General features: G+C 36.8%; 1 protein-coding gene across 1 annotated transcript; it reads right to left on the reverse strand.

The window, feature by feature from the left end:
- Positions 1–1383: 1383 nt before the first annotated feature.
- Positions 1384–10610, reverse strand: LOC127619259 (coatomer subunit zeta-1-like). The gene is made up of 9 exons (XM_052092105.1): positions 10505–10610; positions 10084–10152; positions 8327–8408; positions 8121–8212; positions 7975–8030; positions 7812–7889; positions 5106–5157; positions 4810–4848; positions 1384–1677 (listed from the first exon to the last, which is right to left on the reverse strand). The coding sequence occupies exons 1-9, from the start codon at positions 10520–10522 to the stop codon at positions 1630–1632; spliced, it is 534 nt and encodes a 177-aa protein (XP_051948065.1). The 5' UTR covers positions 10523–10610; the 3' UTR covers positions 1384–1629.
- Between the last annotated feature and the right edge of the window lie 5584 nt (positions 10611–16194).

A 16194-nucleotide genomic window follows, 5' to 3' on the forward strand; every position in this document is an offset into this window, starting at 1 on the left:
GTAAAAAGTGCCTGATAATCATAAAAGGGCAACAAACCGAAGGTTGCGACCGTTCATTTAGTGATTGGTAAAATGCTTTCCGCCTGAAGACTGTGTGTTTAAGCTGCCACCAGAAGAGGCCGCTGTTGGATTGACTTTGAAGTTATTGTTAGAAATGTGCAGGCAAAAAAAACTTAGAACAATAAACAAATTGAATCATATCGAAACCAATTAAAATTGAGAACCAGAATAAATAATAATAATAATTTAATATGTATATAAATATAGTTATGTATCATGAGTGTTTCCCTATATAGCTTTGTATTAATTATAAATTATAAACATAAATATATTGTGAATACAGGTGCAGCAATAGTTATAAAGTTCACAATGCCTCATTGTTTTTATGAGTACGTTTACTACATAATAAAAACATTGAACAGGAATATTAAAGGAATATTCCGGGTTCAATATAAGTTAAGCTCAATGGAGTGTTTGTGGAGTAATGTTGATTACCACAAAAAATTAAAATTAAAATCTTACAAAAATTGTACAAATGGAGGTTACATTGAGGCACTTACAATGAAAGTGAATGGGGCCAATTGTTGGAGGGTTTAAAAGGCATAAACGTCAAGTTTATCATTTTATAAAAGCACTTACATTAATTATTCTGTTAAAACTCATGTATTATTTGAGCTCTAATGTTGTTTAAATTGTTATTTTACTGCCATTTCAGGGGTTATTGACGTTAAATCGTCATGGTAACATTGTAAAATTGGCTACAACTTCACACAGAAAAGGTTAGGAAGCGATGTTCTCACACTTAATCATGTTAACATGCATATTGTTTTTGTCTTGTGGCAATACTTTTGAAACGGTGAGTACATTAACATTTACTAATTGGTCCAATTCACTTGCATTGTAAGTGCCTCACAGTAACCCAGATTTTAACTTTTTATTTTTTTTGTGGTAATCAATATTATGCCACTAATGCTGTTGACAGAGCTCAACTTTTATTGAACCCAGAACATTTTTTTAATGCTTAAGATGTTTACTTTTCAAATGTTGTCAATGTGAGTGATAACAGTAAATACAATTAAATGAGCCTAATCTTACTACATGAATAACTATGAATTACTACCTTAATAAACCCACTTGGTTAAACACACAAATAATAAACAGACCCCAAAATATTGGTGAGGGAAATTCATGATTGCATCTGCAAACCTGAGAAAAAACACAGAATAACTCGGATGAAACTGTTTTCTTTACTTCAATCAGAGGGAAGAACGGAGCACAAGATCAACCACTGGAATGTACATGAATAGTAAAGAAATTCTCACAGCACAACAGTGATATCATTCACAAAACCAGCCATATATTCAGAGCTTACTGGAATGGGATAAAAAAAAAAAAAACACACCCTGGTACTTTTCCCTAACAATAAAAAGTCCCATCAAGAATATTCCGGCTTCTTTCTCTGTCTCGACACTCTAATTTTAAATGTCCTTGGCCTTATCTTCAAGTAGTCGTTTTCAGTGGGTGTGCACTTTATCAAGAGAAAAGGGACAGATTGGACAGGGGTGATGAAAAGTGGGGTTGTCTCCTTTATTTCCCTCGTCTCAGTTTAGGAACGGGACCAGAAGCATCCTATCGGAGGAGAGACCATTTAATCTGCTCCTTAGCTGACTGTAGCACCTAGAAATAATAATAATAATAAAAACAAAGTTAAAACCAAGATGTCTCCCCAGAATACTATGTACAGTATTTATATTATATGTAAGACTCACTGAAAACATGCAATGGCCATTTATTAATGTTTTTAATGTCTATTAATAATGCTTTGTTGGTCGATATGACCAACCACATTTAGTTACTGATCCAAAGTTAGAAATACCCAATTTTCTGACATATGTCACCTATGAATAATATAGTCAGAAACCAAAATGGTCTAATGTGTCCGAAGGTGTATAAAATTAAACCTATTTATCAAAAGTACTATTCATTTCTTTAAGTGTAAAACTTTTAAGTGGAAAAAATTACTAAATGTGATTATAATAGTGGTTATAATTAATCTGAGGTGTCATTAGGATCTTGAATATATGAAAGTGGGTGCTGCCAATTTATTATGATCTGATGTTTCAAATTATGATTTGCCAAATAATTAGTTACATTTAATTAGAAGGAAGCACCAGCTTTAGGATCATTTATTTAAGTGTTTTGTGTTCCTCTTCAGAGAATTCAATCACTCAATGAAGACGGATAGACTAAACCACTCCCCAAAAAGCGTAGCCGTTTCCAAAGCTACAACAGGTAATTAAAAAAAAGTTTGTGATCTTGAGTCATCATTTGTCCTAAAAGACAAGCATCCATCAAAGTGCTGCTTTTCAGTTTTCAAAACTAAAAACAATTAAGGTAGTTAAGGAAAAACATTAGCAACCCTCTCTTAAAGACACAAGTCCAAACGTCTGAAACCAATAGTGAAATTGCTTCCATTTAGCATTTGTCTTATGCAAAAATGTATATAAAAATTATATTTTCAGAATAACAATTTGAGTGAAAAATTGAATCAAGTCATCAATTTGATTAGTGACCTTGAAATTGAGCAGGGGCATTGCTAGACCCCTTTTACTGGGGCACGAGTAGCAGTAAAGTTCTGATGTGCCCCAGTAAAAGTTTTCAAATTAATGATTGGGATTCATATTCCGATCTGGAGAATATGGTTTCCTATTTAAAACAACAGACCAATTGTGACGGCTGTTTAACCTTTCAAAATATACATACACACATCAAATATTCCTTCAGCCCCCTGTGCCCCTCCTCTCTCAGGTTATGACTACTTATTTGTATGTCATAGATTTAGGCACAATTATTGTTACAATGACATTTATTGTAGCTGTAAAATCACTAGTGAAACCAGACACTAGTTACATTAATGCTACAAAAATGTAAAAAGAAAAAAAAAAAAAAAACCCTCCCAAAATCACTAGAATTGACTGCTTTGAGACCCCTAGAAATGCCCCTGGACCTCCCCTATAAAACACTTTATGAATTCTAGGGGGGTCTGTGCCCCACTGGTGATAAAAGTCTACAAACGGCCTGCATTGTTGTTGGTTTTAAAAATTAAAAAATCATAAAAGCAGGTATAAATGAAAAAAAGAAAAGAAAAAAAAAAGCAATACTTTTAGACCCCACTGTATTTAATCCTTAAACGTACCTTGGGTCATTCCACCCCCCCTGTACCTCATCTGTTTTTTTGTGCCCACACCTCTTTAGTATTCCTTTAGTATCTCCCTCTTATAAATATAGTTTAACACACAATAAATACATAAATAAAAAGTACCAAAAATGTATACGGTCATTAGAGACCCTAGGTATGTAATATTGTGTTTTTCTTTTGCACTTCCATAAATTATATTTTATGGATTATTTAAAGGTGCTGTAAGCAATTTCAGCCGTTCTACTTCCACAAACCGTTGGATTAGCCACGCCCCTCTTTCCAAACCCTGAACTCCAAAGATAACAAAGCTTTACTGAGAGCAGAAATGGCTGTTATAAACATCAGCTGCAAAATAGCACAGAAAACTGACAACTGCTATGAACAACATGGCATAAAAATGCACTATACTTCAATAATTCACAGAAACTACAATACTATGAAAAGGTGCAAAAAGCACCATTGTCCACGGTACACAGACATGTTTTTGTTTGCCGTTTACAGAGACCAGTGATCTTACAACACTTATTTCAGTAATATCTCTCAGGGAGTAGGAAATGTTTTTGCATACCTTTCCATGAGGAAAAAAAAACTAAATTTGTGTGTCCAAACACATAATAGTGATTGACTTGATATAATTTGGCATTGCTATTTGATGAAGAAACAACATGAAGTAAACTATAGCAAATGTAACACATGAACAGTGTGATAGGACTAGTCAGTTGGGTGTACTACTGAAATTATTATGCAAGTTGTGCATCTATTTTGACTCAATAAGTGCCTGAGAAAATACTTGTGTAGATTGTGTTACGTGTTCAGTGTGAAAATAATGAATCCTGTTCTAGATTTGCTGCATTATCTCTTTTATACATGAAAAATAAATGATGTTTTTAAAAATAAAACATCAGAACATATCTGAATATATTCTATTGTATTTATTTCTAATTGTCTAGAAAATATGTATTTATCTGGGCATTCTGTAGATCCATTTGTGATAGATATAAGTGACTGACGGGTCTCTAAAAACCCAAATATGTAAGAGAGTTTGGTGAAATTCTCATGCATTTCAAGGGTTAAAACAAAAACTACACAAGCAGGAAAATAAAACTTTTTAACTCAAAACTTATACAAAGGTGCAAACGATAAGGGAAACCCAGTCATCAAGTAATGCAGGCACAGCAAAAACATCCAGGAATTAATTAATCATCTTAATTTGAGCGAGGCAAAGCAGAACAGTACAGCGGGGAAGACGAGGAGACAGCCATTAATCACTGATGCGAGAGGGATACAGGCAGCCTGTCGTAGGGCCTCTTAAATGAGAACATTAATCAGTCCACACTCATGACTACAGCAGCCACAGGGAGCCATCGCTGGCAGACAGCCGCTAATAATTAGCCATCATGTTTACATGCGGCAGACACACGCGGGAACTCGGAAAAGCTGGGATAACAGCATCGCTTTGGAACTCTTAATATGGGAGCCATGAAACCAGACCACCACAGACTCATTTTCCAAATGAATCATGAATAAATCTTCAAGCAACTATAAAACATAAGAGCCTGAAAGGATAGGACGACAGGTGTCAGCGCTAAAGGAGGCATGTCTTCACTTACCTGCGTGACTGTCTGTTCTGTCAGAGGCACATCATCACCCTGTAGCAGACGTGAGAGAGAGAGAGAGAGAGAGAGACAGTGAGGACTTTAAGACTGCTGGCTTGCTTCCTGTCTCATACTTTGAGACTGAATATTGGAAATCAAACTTATTAGCTGCTTAGCAGTTACATAATGCTCATCACTGGCGTCAGAGTACATAAAACCAAGGAGACCCGACAGATATAAAGCAAGCAGATTAACATTCAGCATGTAATAATTGGAAGTCAATAGAAAAAGAACAGGGAAATGTCTGTTACCCTCAAAGCGACACGATGGACCACCTGCTGAGGGTCACTCTCCAGGATCACACTGTAAAATAGAGCTTGTATCATCACAAAGACAGTGCTTTACCGATGAGTGCTGCATTCAATGTCATTTTAAGTCTCTTCTAGGGCTGCAAAATTCGGCAAAAAAAAAATAGAGATTACAATTATGTCTGCCGGAAATTGCGGCCTGCAATTAAAGTAATAGTTCACCCAAAAATGAAACTCTCTGTACAATGCAAGTAAATGGTGTCCAGAACTTTCAAGTTCCAAAAATCACATAAAGGCAGCATAAAAGTAATCCATAAGACTCCAGTGGTTAAATCTATGCTAATGATGGTTAAGAAACAGATCAATATTTAAGTCTTTTTTACTATCAATCTCCACTTTCACTTTCAAATTCTGAAAGTGAAAGTGGAGATTTATAGTCATAAATATTGAAATATTGGTCTATTTCTCACCCAAAGTGATTGCAACGCTTCAGACGACATAGATTAAACCACTGGAGTCATATAGATTATGTTTATGCCACCTTTATGTTATATTGGGAGCTTTAAAGTGCCGATCACCATTTACTTGCATTGTACAGAGCTGAGACATTCTTCTAAAAATCTATGTTTGTGTTCTGCCAAAGAAAAATTCAGACACATCTGGGATGGCATGAGGGCGTGTAAATGATGAGAATTTTCATTTTTGGGTGAACTATCCCTTTAACTAATTTGAAAAATTGTGTCAATTAGGTATACTCCAGTCATGTCTAAATTTTCTAGTTACAATGTGTTTATTTTCATCATTAAGCATATTAACCGATCAGCGAAATGCCTGTTATATGCATGAATGCGTTAATGAATGAATTGAGTGTTTAGGTTATACAAGGCCCAGACAGAACTGGCCTTTTATTTTTTGACATTTTCCGCACAGATTAAATATAAAAACGGTAAAACGTGTTACATTTTGTAAACGGAATATAACAGTCTTAATGGCTGCTGAAGGTATTGTTAAATGAGCTAAAATATTTAATTAACAAACACACATGTTTTTAAACTAATGATATTATTTAGCTACCATGAAAATTAGTGATTATCATAAGCTTCAAAGTGGTAAAAAAGTAGTATATTAACAAATAGTTGCATAGGATTGGAACCATTTGTTCTTCCGCTCATCAATGAGAAGTGCTGAAAGACACGAGCTGTCGCGGACAATGCTCTCCCAAACACAGGAGCAAGTGCATGAATAAGGTAATGACAGAAAAACAAACAGCAATTGATGTTAATTCACACTGATTTAGCAACAAATCTAAATTTGATGTTTATTATAATGCATTTTATTTTAAGTGTGTTTAAATTAAAAGTTGTTAAAACATTGGTAATGTTATTGTTGTTAATAAATTATACCCTTGTCAAAATTAACCATGGCTTTACTATAGTAATATTGTAGTAAGACCACCATGATCGTTACCGTAGTTTTTTGGAAACCATGGTTTTATAACAATTATCAATGGCTTTACTATTTTTTAAGGTGCCATATTTCTTAAGGTGCATGTGTGCTTCAAGTCATTTTTACATATTTAACTTCAAATATATAAATCAAATAATAAAATATGGATATTGCAATGGATTTACACAATGGGCGAGGAGGAGGCTGGAACCGGCTGAGCAGTCAACATAAACTTTTAATGGCACAAATGAACAACACAACATAAAACTGCTTTCCAGTATAACACAAAAGCACACACAAACTGCGTGAATCTCTCTCTCTTTCTCGAACTGGCGTCCCCAGCACCTCTTTAGCCCTCTCCCGGCTGATTGGGCAGATTCAGTGCCGGGCATCCATCGTTACGGCCCGGCCACGCCCTCCTCCTCATCACATACCCCCAGCCCGTTTCAGGCCAGGGAAACATCCGGCCTGACTTACCCACCCCTCACCCCCCCCCCCCTTCCTGGAGGGGAGGTGTTGTTTTGTTTATATATTTGTGGGAGTTTGGCGCATGCCTTTGCTAGGAACGTGCATCAGAGCCCTTCACATGCTTTTCCAGACAGGAGCTGCTCTGGTTGACTTCCGCGGTGTGGCGCAGTGACGCTCAGTGTTCAACTGAATGACACACAATGGCATGGTGTTCATGACATTTATACATTAGCTTAAAATCCGGGGAGGAGGAAGGATACGCCGCTACCATCCACCCCAACGGATCTTCCGGGGAAACGGAGAAGCCCGGCCACGAGCGGGGAGGGGCTCACTGCTAACTGCCTGGAGCGGGATAACCGCTGCCAGGGGCGGAGATCCCTTCTGTTCCCTGAGAACAGAACAGAACAGTTGTACGTCATGCCAGGGGCTCCCCGGCCTTAGAGAACGAGGGAGGAATGTGACAGGGCGGAGGGCGGGGCCGGGATGTGATTCTACACACCCGGTCCCTTATCAGGCTAATCAAGCCTCCAAGAGGGATAAAAGCCGACTGCGGATGGTGGTACGAGAGAGAGAGAGAGAAAGTTTATGGGCAGCTGTCCGTCCCATGTGTGTGTTTGTGTCTTTTGGTTTATTTCTTCATTAAACTATTATTTATATTGTCAAGCTGGTTCTTGCCTCCTCCTTTCCATTGTTCCCTTTACATGGTCTTAAATCAGGCATTACCAGATAACATTATTCAGATCCCAGTGTCGCTATAGAACTATATGCTTTGAATATATAAAAAGGTCTACTTACCCTCCATCAACAATTTCATCAACGGCCAGGAAAAGACCCTCCATATTTTCAAGCAAGGCTCTCTTTTCCACATTTTTTCTAAAACAAGAGAAAGAAAGAGATCAGGACCAAACTATCAGTAAGGTCTTAATTTGGTCTTAATAAGTGACATTTTTTTTCCTACCTCAACATTTGACTCAGGGAGTCAAAGAGACAATTCAACACTGACATAAGCATCAGCTGTGGAGGGAAAGACAATGACACAGATGAGATTCATACGGTGATGATGTAAAGAGACATAATATACCATTATCAAATTTAAAGCATTACCTCATTTTCATGGGAGCTGCCGATAACGTAGAAATATAAATCAATATTGCTCTTGTACACAACCGTTAGACCCTCCAGCAATGCTATTTCACCTGTTTAAAAGAATGGAGGAGACTATATAATGACTATATAAAGGCTATTATAATATATATAATGACTATATAAAGGCTATTATAATATATATAATGACTATATAAAGGTCTTACTGTCTGTTCTATGTGTCTTGTTGAAGATGTTCTTCTCAAAGGACTTTTGCTCTTTCACTGTGGGGTATGTGTCATCATAATACTGAAACATGAAACACAGAGTCAAAAACTAAATAAACACCCAAAGAAACATTTAGCCATCTCCAGTTCTTCTCATAATGTATCAAGGCTATGTAAACCAGATAATTTATGTCATTTATGTTATTATTTTGTCCTGTTTAACATACTTATATATACACTCACTGAGCACTTTATTAGGAAAATCTGTACACCTACTTATTAATGTGATTATCTTATCAGCAAATCGTGTCGCAGCAGCGCCATGCATAAAATCATGCAGATACAGGAGCTTCAGTTAATGTTCACATCAACCATCAGAATGGGGGAAAATGTAATTTTGACCGTGGCATGATTGTTGGTGCAAGACGGGCTGGTTTGAGTATTTCTGTAACTGTATTTCTTGACAGCAAGATGCTTTTTTGTTTGATATTATATTTGATATTTTTGCATTTGGCAGACGCTTTTATCCAAAGCGACTTACAGTGCAATTATTACAGGGACAATACCCCTGGAGCAACCTGGAGTTAAGTGCCTTGCTCAAGGACACAATGGTGGTGGCTGTGGGGCTTGAACCAGCATCCTTCTGATTACCAGATTACCAGTTATGTGCTTAGACCACTACACCACCACCACCACATGTTGAAATGAAGATATGCTTATTCAAAATGACCACTTCAGGAAATGGTGCAGCATTTCCTGTTTATATCAATGACTTTTGGCATTATATGACACCTCAAGTATTCTATAAACAAATGTATCTCCATTGTAATTGGATCGGTCAATGTGAGCCCACTTTTAAAACATTTTTCACAACAGATCTATTCGCCTGACTAACGAAAAACAATGTGTTTTATGGGGCCTTTAGCCCATGCAACAGAGGGGCTTTTTACCCAAAACAGTTCATACAAAACCTTGATCAAAACTGAAAATGACAAATAAGTATTTTGTCTAAAAAAATTAATGTGATCATTTCAACAGCTGCATATATTTGCAGCATTTTCAAAATGATTAAATTTCAAATGATCAAATGACCTCAAAATCAAACTTTAGATATTGCACACAATAATCTCAAGGATCAGGTGTATAACGACAAACAGGTGTTATAGAAAGTAATTTTGGTAGTTTTTGTTTCTGTTTAGAGTTTTCTGAGAAAATAATGGCAAAAGTGCTTTTTACCCCACAGGGCCTTTAGTACCCTACTTTTTTTATTTGTTATGGAAAACATTGAACAGATATTGCAAAAGGTATGTAAACTTATAAGTACAAATCTATTGTTTGATATAGGCAAAAACCAATTATATTAACAATTATAAAAACTATTGATTTTGCAATTGAGGTTGTCCCTGAATGTGAGGTTATGGTAGATTTAGCTCACTTTTGGGTACAGTGACTAGTATGTATACACACAAACACTATAATATTCAGAATAATTAGGAGAAGCCAAAACAAACAAAGCATAAAAGCGTTTCCAAACACTACTGGTGACTGTTTGCAAACAAGAAGTTTATTCTTAGATTTAAAGAGTGTAAATTTAGCCATTTCAGAGTTTACCCTTAAACACTGTAAGGATAATTGCCCCAACAGCATCTTATAAATCAAAGAAATAACAATGCCACACAAATAAACATATTAATTGAATTCTACATCAATCTGATATCCTATAAATTGCTGAAATCAACATAGTAAAGGAATCCCACCTTAGCATACAGTCTCTCTCCATCATTGTCCATGATCAGAACTGCTTTGACAGTGTACAGAGAGGGCTCCTGTTACCACAGAGATACACAAATATGTAAATTACAGGAGTGCAATTAATCAGGGTGATCAAAAGGTTGAGTAGACGTGCGAATGTGCTTCAGTTTCACATCAGACATTGTTTAGCTTATAACGTGAATAGTGTGTAGCTATATCATATTTTTAAAGCAACAGACAGATCGTTAATGTTCAAATATTACGAATACATATATTGAATTATTGTGTAACTCATATGGCTGTTTACTGATACACTGGGAGCCGGATGTGGACGAATGGCTGTTTAAACATGAAACACAACAGATCTAGCTGACGTTTTCGGTTATAAACGGAAACAACAGATATAGAGAAATAAAACAATTTTACCAGTATTAACGTGTCCATGATCTACTGTACAGCAGTCGCTCACCTCAGCTTCGTGTATTAAATGACTATGTGTATGTGTACTTCCACCTTCGACGTGAGTTGAAAGGGCAAAAGTGAGCGGAAGTTGTCATATGACGTCAGATTTCTTTTGCGGGAAAATTGTTAGGCCTAAATTATTGATTTTTATAGTAGTAATAATAAAAAATATATATAAAAACAATAATGGTATTTAAAGTATTTAATATTTATTTCCCATTTAAAAACTTTACACCCCGTTTAAATATTTTCACTAAAACAAATATATGGCTCATGATGTTAAGAATAAAGAGAAATATCAGCTGTTGAACAAATGTTTGCTTTTAGTGGAGGAAACAACAATAAATGACAGGAAAATCAAATACTGAATGCCTTCACTATTGAGGCAGAATTGTTGATGGTTGAAATTAATGAGATGCCAATAACTTTTGTGCTCACACAAAACTGCATGCAATATGACAAACACAAGGTAAAGCCACAACTGAAAGACCTAATTGTACTCTGTAGTAACTTTAACTACAATATATGGGTCATTCTTCAATTGGGGTGGGAAACAAGAGGGAGAATTTGTAAAAATGTTTGTTTTTTTTATCTAAAATGTATTGCCATGTATTTGAAATCTGTTTAATATGCTATATCCAGTAAAATGGAAGCTTAAGGACATTTTAATTTTTAAATCATTTGAATCAAATACTAGTGACACAACCACTTATTTGAAGTACAATTCTGGTTTGTTCTAAAATGAGCAAGAATATGCAACTTTAGGGGATAATAAAAAAAAATAACTTTAGTTTCATGGTTTCATTTAAATGTCAGTTTTTAAAAGAAATACGTTTAATTGTTCATCTTGGCACCTATTTCTGCCAAAGGAGAAATATTTTTTTTTTAATTATTATTTTGATATAAATTAAAAAAAGACATGAATAATGGTCTGTGGTACCTTTATAGTTTTTATTCTAAAGTATTAAAATCACTTTACATTCTAAAACCTTTAAATTATAAGATTACATGGCTCTGAAGTAAATACATTTCAGATATGTTTTGAAGTAACACCATATTTGTAATAAATCACTTCATATTGCATAAAAGGTGTAATGAAAGTTTGAGCAAAATAATGAAATTCATCATTGAGTAAGATTACAAGAAGAACCTACTCTTACAAAACAACAACATTTAGAGAAAAACAGTATTTAAAAAAATAAATAAAACAATCTTGAACAATCATGAAATTTATCCAGAGTAAGTTTACAATCAAAAAGTTTGTTGCAACTTTTTCAGTTTTTTTTAACACAAAGAATATTTTTAAAACAATATTTCAACTCTTCAAGTCCTCACAATGAAAATAAATGGGTACCAAAATTTGGAAGGTCCAAAAAGCATATAAAAGGCAGCTTAAATGTAATCTATATGACTCCAGTGGTTAAGACCATATCTTTAGTAACTTGTCAAGACTGTGAGAGCGAGACAAAGAGACCCAAGAGAAGAGGAACAGTTCAAAGGATTTATTAATAATAAATATTCACTTCAACTGTGCCGGCGAAGACGGAGGATTCCGGCAACAGCCGCAGTAGCAGGGAGACGTTTGTGGATGCATGCGTGCCGTGGTTGTGTTCGTCATGGAAGTCAGGAGCAGATTCATAGGAATTCTCAGTTGAAGTGTAGTGAGGTGCAGAGAACAGCGCACAGCAGACTCCCGAAATGTGGGCAGAGATGGGGAATCCTCCGTTGAAGATTCGGGAGCACAGAGAACAAGCGTATAGCAAACTGGAAGGAAACCACACTCCTGACACACGGGAAGAGATGGCAACCAAACAGATGCAGGACCAACTAGGCAGAGTGAGTGAGACAAGTTACTTCACACCAAACAATCTAGCAAAGATACTGACAAAACTAATGGATTAAGTAGGGATTGAATCAGTGGAGAACCAGGTGCTGCTAGCCTGCTAATTATTGGCATGATCGGTGTTCCTCTGGGGACAATCAATGTTCCCATGGAACATTGTTCCCATCCTGCAGTGAAACACAAGGCTGGATAGGGAAGAAAGCAGAGTTAAGACAGTACGACAAACAGTAAGGACTCAAACCAAGAACAGTGTTGGTTGACCAGTCTATGTGTGGGTTGTGCGACACCAACCAAGGATGCCCAACACTACCGGCACCGATGGAGATTGGATCAAGTAAAAGGACTACTGCTCTGTATGATTTCCAGAGATTAAGGTGACTGGCTTGGTGGACTTGGTGAAGATAGACAGGGGTGTGTCACTGATGGTGTGGGCGGTGATAGGTTAATCCAACTGGACCAAAGGAACCTGCCATTCGGAAGCAAAGTTGATGTACATAAAGTTCCCTTTGGCTCCGGAATCCACCAGGGCTGAGACCGTGTGACTGATAGATCCAAGATGCCCCCGGGCCAGGAGAAATGTACATAATCCAGGGGCGTTGTGCTCCCCCTTCCTACTGACAAGTGGTGTCTTTTACCAGACAGGAAGCAGAGAATCACCAGACGGGCACAATGAAAGCATAATCCTTGAACGAGGCATCACTGCTTTTCCTTATGCGAAATCCGAGTTCTCCCTACTTGCATGGGCTCTGTCGGGCCATGATTCTGGTGCCCTGGCCAAAGCAGTGGACTGGGTAGGATGGCCAGCCTCCCGGGTAGGTGGAGAGTAGCATCGGCAACGATGTAGGGCCAGACGTTGATCAACTTGGATAGCCAGATCCGCCAAATCGTCAAAGTGTGGAGGCCGATCCAAAGGATAGATTTCGTCCTGGATGTCGTCAGAAAGCCCTTGCAGAAATCTGTCCCACATGGCGTGATTGTTCCACTCACAAGAAGCAGCCAGGGTGCACAACTCGATTCCCCATTCACCGGCCTTTCCGGTGAGGAGTATGATCACTCAAGCCACCTTCATTGTTTCCGAGGGTTGTGACGTGAAGAACAGGGAACATTGTGGATCCAATGTGCTACAGGTTCCCGCCTCACCTGAAAACAGGGTTGGAGGAGGGATACGAGCCTTTGAGCACCCAGCAATGTGGGGAACTGCCAGATCCGGTGAGGGTTCTTCTTGAGTGGGACCAGCATCGGGAGGTGGGCGGAGATGTTGAACGACAGAGGTGAGCTCAGAGAGCTGCAACGCCATCATCTCCAGAGCCCGGTTAGATGCAGAGATTTGATCCTGCTGACATACCACTAAAGATCCCTGCTGAGAGAGGGCAGAGAGTAGACTACTCCACTGGATTTATACTTGGCTAAATTGTTCTGTTAAGACAGTAAGAGCGAGATAAAGAGACCCAAGAGCAGAGGTAAGAGGTACTTCACACCAAACAATAATCTAACAAAGATACTGAGAACACAAAGGGATTAAGCAGGGAGCGAATCAGTGAAGAACCAGGTGCTGCTAGTACATTAATTAGTGCATGATCAGCGTTCCCCTGGGAACAATCAATGTTCCCATGGAAACACTGATCATGCATACCAGCAACGCCTGTGAAACATGAGGGAGAGAAACAAACAAAACACAAAGAACAAACCGACAAGCTCACCAGAGCTGTGACATTAACAACACTTAAACATTTTTTTTAATAAGGATAAATAAGATACAGACAAAACTGTTGGCAATACAATACAATGCAAAAGCAACAAATACATGTGTAAACACTATGGGAGTCTAATGACACATGATTGCAAGTTTGGTTTGATTTAAACCATATCTTAAGTTTGTGTTTAAAAGTTAAGTACTCTCTCTTAACTCAATAGGTAGAGTATTCAAATTGTGTTTCTCACCCACACCTATTGCTTCCGAAGATATGGATTGAACCACTGGAGTGATGGTGACTGATGAATATCTACTTGTTAGGCCTGTTTTCTTGAAAATGCATCTAATTGATGTCACAACAGATACAGAAGTCAATAAACAAATCACATGGAATAGGAATCCCCTGACTTAAGAGTGGTTCACATCTCTTTTCCCTTAATTCCTCAATGTCTGCATATTTCATAAGCATCTTTACGTGATGAAACCTGAAATAAACGTCTGACGCTTATTAACAGCCATTTAGTCAAAGGTACAGAGTAATAATTCATAACTGATTATGTTTGAAATCCGCTTGCCCTCATGAATGACACAAAATAATTTAAGCGATCCTCCTACAACTAGGCATCATAATTACACTGGCCACTTCTTCTGGGAAGAACCACTGTGAAAATTATTCCTAAAAGGGGTTTTCCATGTGCACAGCTCACAGCTTTACTACAGCAACAAAACTGACTTCAGAGGTCATTTGTTTTGTTCAGAGTTTAAAAAAAAAGTAAAAAGATATTGAGATCTGTCGTGGACTAATTTTCAAGTGAAATTTGCAAATGCTTTTCTGGTTAATCTTCATTCTGTGTTTAAAATTGACGTTGAACTTTAGGACAAAGGGTTGTTTCTTTTCTGAATAAAGAATCTCTTCATATGCACAGAACAGTAAGGTGACCCACCAGCCAGTTTCGCAATGAAACGCTGGGTTTTCACAATTTTACCACAAAGAGCATTTCGAAATTACCCTATCTTATGTCAGAAAGGATACAGTATGTCTTGCCTGAATATACTGTAAAGAAGATAAATCTTTTTCAACTCCCATCATACATTTTGCTGTTCTAATAGCAGGATAACCATAAAAAATAAGTATAAAAAAAAATATCTGATTGTTTTTCTCCATGCCATTTATGTCATTATGCTCATCACATTAATGAAACATTAAGCTCTTCTATATACTTTTTCCATTTCTGTATGTGGGTAGATGCATAAAATATCCATGAACAAGATATTAGTTTACAATGTTTATGAGTGAGTAAGACAAGTGTATTTATATGCTATAAAGGAACCTATTTATTTTTTCCACCAATTTAATCTGTTCTTTGTCTTCACTAGTTCAAAGTAGACATTTTAAAACACAAATATTTAATATCGCTTAGAGGTAAAAAAAAAAAAACAACAACAACTGCATAACAATCATAAAAGAGTGAGCAAAATGCTGTTTAAAATAGATTTACATGGTGAATAACATATTACTCCACAAGACATGTCAACTTTCCAAAGTCTTATTTTGTAGATTTTATTATCTTTAGCAACCATTCAGGGTTTGATGTAGTAACACGTGTATTATTATTAGTTGTTATGACAATCATAAATTAACCATGATTAATAATCATTATTCATAATTATTACGAATCACAAAAACTGATCCATTATTATTTGTTGTAAAAATATTATGTATTGTAAGAATCCCTTTACAGTGTCCATGACTTCAAGTAGCACTGTTATTGTATGCTTTGATGTGTTAGACATACAGTGGAAATATTTATAATATACAGTACTGTAGGTCACCTTCTCAGAACTCATTTCAGAAGAATATTTTCACTAAACAATCGTTACACCTGACCAATGCCAAATGAGGAACCTGCCCCCACAATATCATTGCACACAGTAACTATGTCTCAATAGTGTTTGAGATAAACTTCTCAGATAATAGGATATCTTTCACAATAGCTCATCTTTATCTACGTGTTCATACTCGAACATGTGGTCAATCGCCTTTTTCACACCATATCAGGATGGCAATGATGGACATTTTCATCCCATTGGCCTGTGATGGGCGTTAGATGCTTGAGG

The sequence above is a fragment of the Xyrauchen texanus genome, chromosome 25 (genome assembly GCF_025860055.1).
Source record: "Xyrauchen texanus isolate HMW12.3.18 chromosome 25, RBS_HiC_50CHRs, whole genome shotgun sequence".
In the NCBI taxonomy this organism is placed as follows: Eukaryota; Metazoa; Chordata; class Actinopteri; order Cypriniformes; family Catostomidae; genus Xyrauchen; species Xyrauchen texanus.